The sequence below is a fragment of the Mesocricetus auratus genome, unplaced genomic scaffold (assembly GCF_017639785.1).
Source record: "Mesocricetus auratus isolate SY011 unplaced genomic scaffold, BCM_Maur_2.0 Super-Scaffold_100676, whole genome shotgun sequence".
In the NCBI taxonomy this organism is placed as follows: Eukaryota; Metazoa; Chordata; class Mammalia; order Rodentia; family Cricetidae; genus Mesocricetus; species Mesocricetus auratus.
In genome coordinates this window covers 60562726-60569002 of record NW_024429266.1, presented here as the reverse complement: position 1 = coordinate 60569002, position 6277 = coordinate 60562726, and the positions used below count along the sequence as shown (strand labels likewise).

At 51.1% G+C, this 6277-nt stretch overlaps 1 protein-coding gene across 2 annotated transcripts; it reads right to left on the bottom strand.

The window, feature by feature from the left end:
• Window positions 1-745: 745 nt before the first annotated feature.
• Window positions 746-4670, bottom strand: Cxcr4 (C-X-C motif chemokine receptor 4). 2 transcript variants are annotated; one of them, XM_005079873.4, is made up of 2 exons: window positions 4525-4670; window positions 746-2363 (listed from the first exon to the last, which is right to left on the bottom strand). In XM_005079873.4, exons 1-2 carry the CDS (start codon window positions 4543-4545, stop codon window positions 1320-1322), a joined length of 1065 nt encoding a protein of 354 aa, XP_005079930.1. In that variant the 5' UTR covers window positions 4546-4670; the 3' UTR covers window positions 746-1319. The 2 variants fall into 2 exon arrangements, with proteins under 2 accessions (XP_005079930.1, XP_021088554.1); XM_021232895.2 differs by having other exon boundaries at window positions 4531-4640.
• Between the last annotated feature and the right edge of the window lie 1607 nt (window positions 4671-6277).

The following is a 6277-nucleotide window of genomic DNA, read 5'->3' as shown; positions in this document are numbered from 1 at the left end:
CTCAGTTCCCACCTCTGTCAACAGGGAGGGATGCCATCCACACTAGATGATACACAGCCTGACTCCCTTTAGGGGACAGATGGAAAGCTGCAGTGAAATGCAAACAGACCCTGTACCCTTCTTGCTGTATGCACACCCATCTTTCTGAAGACAGTCCTTCATGGGAACCGGCACTGCACAGATGTGCTTAAGCTTCCATGCGTTGAAAGTGCATGGCTTCAGCTTCCTGACCCAGACTTTGAAATACTGGCTGTGGCTTGACCCACACCTTAGACCGAGTTACTTAAGCTTTCTGTGCCTTAGTTCCCTCCTTTACAAATGTTACATAATAGCAGAAGCAGAAAGTAAAATATTATACAACACTTAAGACGGGCTGGGGAGATGGCTGCCTTGCTGTGTAAGCATGAGACCTCAAGTTTGAGTCCCACAATGCTAGTAAAACACTGGGCACGGTGGTGCATGGTTTGATCCCAGCTCTGGGGAGGAGGAGACAGCAGGATCTTTGGGGGCTTGCAGACCAGTCAGCCTAGGCCAATGAGAGAGCCTGTCTCAAAAAACAAACAAAGACATGCTGTGGCAGGTCCCAAGGAACATCTAAAGCTGACTTGACCACCATATGCATCATGTATGTGCACGTATGTCAGCCCACACAGACACACCCAGGAGGATCTCTGCTGTACCACAAATGTGTTTTCCAAACATTCTCTGATAGGCATCAGAAATGACAATACAGCACAACATCAAGTAAATTTATCATTGAGTTTTATTAACAACTTAATACAAGACTGTACAAGACTGTAATCAATCCATTGAACAACCAGCATTTCTAAACTGTTTCAGGCTTTGGTTTTAAGTGCCATCCTTCATAGAAAAAAAATCACACCGTATAACTAAACAACGTAAGAATGGGGGTGGGGTAGGGAGGTGGGAGTGTGCTCCTCGGGAATGGAGAGATTATGCAGCAACAGCTGAGGATCACTTCTAGCTTTATTCAATTCATCACACATTCTGGAATGTTCAGTTCTTCTTTCTACAATGCTACAGTCCTACACACAGACACACACAGCGACTAAGAACTTGGCCACAGGTCCTGCCTAGACACCCATTCACACGGAACAAATACACACCAATATTTATATAAATTAAGTCAAATCTCACAAAACTAAAGAAACATAAACTCCAACAATCAATAAAAAAACAACAACTGTACAAGATCGGTCAGTCTTTTATATCAGAAAAGTGTGTAACATAAAAAAAGTTCTTTATCATATATATTATATATATATACATATACATATATATATGTCTTTCCCTAAGTGTTAGCTGGAATGAAAACTTGAGGACTCTGACTCTGTGGAGACAGAAGAGTGTCCACCCCGCTTTCCTTTGGAAAGGATCTTGAGGCTGGAGCCTCGGCTCATGGAATTGAGTGCATGCTGGGCAGAGGTTTTGAATTTGGCCCCAAGGAAGGCATAGAGGATGGGGTTCAGGCAGCAGTGGAAGAAGGCGAGGGCCTCGGTGATGGAGATCCACTTGTGCACCAGGCTCTCGAAATCGCATCCTTGCTTGATGACCTCCAGGAGGATGAAGGAGTCAATGCTGATCCCGATGTAATATGGTAGCCAGCAGGCAAAGAAAGCCAGGATGAGGATGACCGTTGTCTTGAGGGCCTTGCGCTTCTGGTGGCCCTTTGAGTGTGACAGCTTGGAGATGATGACGCAGTAGCAGGATAAGATGACGATGCCTGGCAGGATAAGCCCCACCACGATGTGCTGGAACTGGAACACCACTACCCACAGGCTGTCAGGGTAAAGGCGGTCACAGATATACCTGCCGTCTCCCTGACTGACGCCGGCAAAGATGAAATCAGGTATGGTCAGCAGAAGAGCGGGGATCCAGACACCCACGTAGACTGCCTTTTCAGCCAGCAGCTTCCTGGGCCTCTGACTGTTGGTGGCGTGGACAATGGCAAGGTATCGGTCCAGGCTGATGAAGGCCAGGATGAGGACACTGCTATAGAGGTTGACAGTGTAGATGACATGGACAGCCTTACATAAAAATTTCCCAAAGTACCAGTCAGCCATGGCATCAACAGCCCAGAAGGGAAGCGTGATGACAAAGAGGAGGTCGGCCACGGACAGGTGCAGCCTGTACTTGTCAGTCATGCTTCTTAGTTTCTTCTGGTAACCCATGACCAGGATCACCAAGCCATTGCCCACTATGCCAGTCAAGAAGATGATAAAGTAGACGGTAGGCAGGAAGATCCTATTGAAATGGGCATTTTCATCCCGGAAGCAGGGCTCCTTGTTGGAGTCATAGTCTCCCGAACCTAGTTCTTCAGAATAGTTATCTGAAGTATATATCTGCAAGAGAGAACAGGGACATGCACATCACTTACAAGGTTACCATGCCTTTCCCAGGTTTTAAATTCCCTGATGCCTAAAAAGCTAGCATTTTTTATTGCAGGTTTTAACTCAACCTTTTCCAAGAAACTCCAAAAGGCTGGCTTAGGTCCAGAGAGAATACAAAATCCTGCAACCGACGGTTTCCTCCATCTTCCCTCAGTCACCTCATTATATCCCCTCTTTAGTGGAACCAATTAGGAGTCTTTGTTTAGAACAAAAGGACGTTGAGATTCTAAGGGTTTCGCAGCCTGGTCTTGGATAACTCTCCTGCCCGCCCACGAGAGGCAAGAAAAAAAAAAAAGTAAAACCCCAAACCAAGCCAAACCAAACCAAACCAAACCAATAAAATAAAATAAAACCCGTTCACACAAAGAAGTCACTTCCAGGCTCTGTAGGGTGGGAGAGAGAGGTGTGGAGCTAATTCTGTGTGGGAGGAGGAGATGGGATTAAGTTTTTGTTCAAAGATTAGGCAAAGGAAGGAGGAGAGGAAAGCGGTTTTGCCCCTAAGAAACGTTGTTTTGGTTTTCCTCACGTCTGTCTAAACACACACCACTGTATTTCAAGTCACACGAAGTGAAGAAAGGAATAATGCCAAAGTCTTTGGGGGTTTAGGGTCATGGGAGTGTTAAAAATGAGCAAACAGCACTCCTCTACTCCGCCTCACCCCACCCCCGGCGCTTCTCTGGAAGGTAAGTCTCTCTTGCCACCCCCATGTTTATTACTGGGTGTATTTGGGACGTTAGAGTCACATTATCCTGGGTGGGGAAAAGTCACGGGGTCTGCACCCCGTGGTTTTCGCCCCAAGTTTCACTTCCTCACTCTCCCAGTCCTTTCCCACCCTGCAGCGGACCCAGCTAAGTAGTAGGGTCCGAGGCAGGCAAGCTGGAGGGGGGTCGAAACCGTGCGCACTCCGAGGTCCGAGTTACCCACCTAGGGGCTGGCGCTGTTGCCCACCACACTCAGGCCTACGGCCAACCGGCAGCGGTTCCAGGGGTTCCTCCTGGCTGCGCGCCAGGATCGTCCCTCCGGGTGCGGGCGACAGATTGGGCGGCTCCAGCGCGAGCGCCTTTGAATTGCGCGCCGCGGGAGGAAACGAAAAAAAAAAAAAGAACACAACACAACAAAACCCTCCCTAAGCGAGGGGGTTTCAAAAGACTCAGGAAACCACCGACGGTTAAACTCTGCACTGGGGCTCAGTCAAACCGTCTCCAGACTTGCACCTGTTCATCCCTGCGGCGACCAGGCACAACCCAGGTGCGGTTCCAACACGCCCTCTTGTCCCCAACCACCGTCCCGCCGGGCACACCTCCCTGCCGGCAGCTGCATGTTGCAGGTTTATGCCCCTTTCTCGTGAACGGCCCTAAAGGCTACCCAGACAACGGGAGGCTCGTTTGTCACCGCGAAGAGGAGGCGGTTCGGATGCCCCGCAATGCGCTACCACTCCCCCACAAAACGGCCGCGTTCGGTCACCTCCCCGCGGCTTGGACCCCCCTTAGGCAAGCGACGCGGTAGGCTAGTTCGCGTTTCCCGCCACAGACTGGAGCCCCCAGGTCTGCAGCACAGAATTTTGGAACCGCGCTCCTAATTCCAAGAACCGCTCCAAGACGCTTCTTCTGTTCCAAGCTAACCCAGGATGTAGCGTCGAGCGGGGAACTCTGCCTACGCGTACCGACTCCAGTCTCAACAGTCACACAATGTAAGAAACTCCTGTTCCCAGGAGGTCCAGGCTATGTTTGAGTACTGGGGCAGAGCGCGAGCCTTCACCGCCCGTGTGCATAAAGAGGAGGACGTTTTCAAACAGCGTGCAAGCCGGCGCGCGCCACGGGGACTCAAGCGGGAAACAGGAGCAGCTTCAGGAAAGCTCCATCCGAACCTTTCCCCCCTCTGTTACTGAGAAAAATATTCTTAGGTTCCTCCCCCTAACAGCCATGCTCACACACACACACACACACACACACACACACACACACACACACACACACACACACACAATTAGTTCCCGCGCCCCTTCTTCGTGACCCTGACATCCCCAAGATTCTAGCCGCTTCTACCCGTTCTTAGAGGGGCTGCGCTCTTAAGTTTGCACGCTTACTACAAAGTAGAATGCAACTGGACTTACACTCACACTGATGTCTTCCATGGTAACACACTCGCTCTCCAGCCGTGGCGGCTACCGGAGCACGGAACGCCTCGGAGGGTCACTGCTACCTGCTGCACCAGGCAACAAATTGAAGTTTCTGGCCCGAACTGGACTTTTATAAAAACACGCTCCTGGTGCGGCGCATGCGCAGCTCGGACGGGGCGGAGGGGCCTGGCGGGGGCGGGGCTCAGGGCTCTGGGACACCGAAGTCCCAGAGCGGCTGCTGTTCTGCTGTAGGTCACCTCGTGGGTCCGGAGCCTGGCCGGATAAGGTTCTGGAAGTTGGGGAAAGCAGGGTGCCAGTCAGGGAGTTTCTGTGGGTCGCGCATCCATCCCTGCTCATGTGGATAGACTTAAGAGTTTACCGACGGAGACATGGAGACTGGAGTGGGGTGGCAGGAATGACTGGGCGCCTACCTAACCAGTAGGCGGCAATGTTGGAAGCTCGGCCAGGGTCTGACTCCATTCTCTGAGCTGTCAGGAGCTACCACTATCCTAGCGCTTCTGGACGCAAGTGGGTGTCACTGCACATTCTCGGTAATGACATCAGGATCCGTTGTAGATAAGCAAAAAACACTAACGGACCCTTCTAGAAAGTAGAGCTATACTCCCAGGATAAAAAAAAGTCTCAATAGTGGCAACCAATTCGTGAGGAAACTTTTTTAATGATTAAAGTGTGTTTTATTATAAAGAATTTAACGACGAGCACTATGTGTAACAGATCTTAAGAAACCTGCTCAGAAGCTTCATTTTCATTTCATAAGCATAGAGGGTTGCATCCAATTAACAGGTGATTACAGAGTCCCAGCTTCAGCTACGAGCTGTTCTAGAAGCTGGGATTACAGTCAGGATCCCCTCGCAGCAGGCGGGCGCTCGGCGAGCTCTGGGGGACCAAATGGAGCTGCCTGGGACTGCAAGCCCTGTCTGAGTCCAGGGCTTTCCCTTTCCGCCGAACCCGCGTCTCCCACGTAGAACACTAAGTTGGAGCACGGATGGGAAGTCTTAATGAAGAGCTGGCTAGGCAGGGGTGGGGTTGAGGGGGTGGATGGTTGAGAGTCTCAGACAGGCTAGGGGATAGAGTGGGCGCCCAGACAACTTCCCAGACTCGCGCCAGTTCGGGCCGGCGCCGAGAGTGGGTGGGGCGGGGAGCAAGAGAAAGGCGGGTCCAGAACCAACCAGATTGCCGAGGGGGGTGGGGGTGGGGGCGGCTTGAGGGCGATGAAGAGACATCCTGCTGCGGGAGCCTGGGTTGTCCTGCAAACCAGATACACCCCCATCCTGGGATGGGCCTCAGGAGAAGGCAGGCGAGAATGGGCCCTTGAACTCCATTCCAATCCCAGTCCTCCCCATCCCCGTTTTTGTTTTGAGACAGTTTTATGTAGACCAGGCAGCTAAGGATGACCGTGAACTTCGGCCTGTCACCTGCCTAGTGCTGAGATTACAGTTATGTGCCACCGTGCCTAGTTTTCGTGGTGCCATGGCTTGAACCCAGAGCTTTGTGAACGCAAGGTAAACAATCTACTAGATAAATTATATATAATACATTTGCATCCCCTTCCTTATGTAATGAAGGCTTTCGGTCGGAGGTGAGGGGGGACTAGTTTGCAGCCTGGGAACGATTTCTCCGTAAATTATACACCATCTTCCTGTGTGGCCTGGGTACCCTTCTCCAAAGTTGGCCTGTCAAGACCTCTTCTGCTTTGCGCTTTGCGTGGTCCTTGGAATTAGGAGGT

Coding starts and splice junctions, on each gene's coding strand:
- Cxcr4 (XM_005079873.4), bottom strand. CDS start 4,545: ATGGAAGACATCAGTGTGAGT. Junction 2,364..4,524: donor TGGAAGACATCAGTGTGAGT/GTAAGTCCAGTT, acceptor TCTCTCTTGCAG/ATATATACTTCAGATAACTA.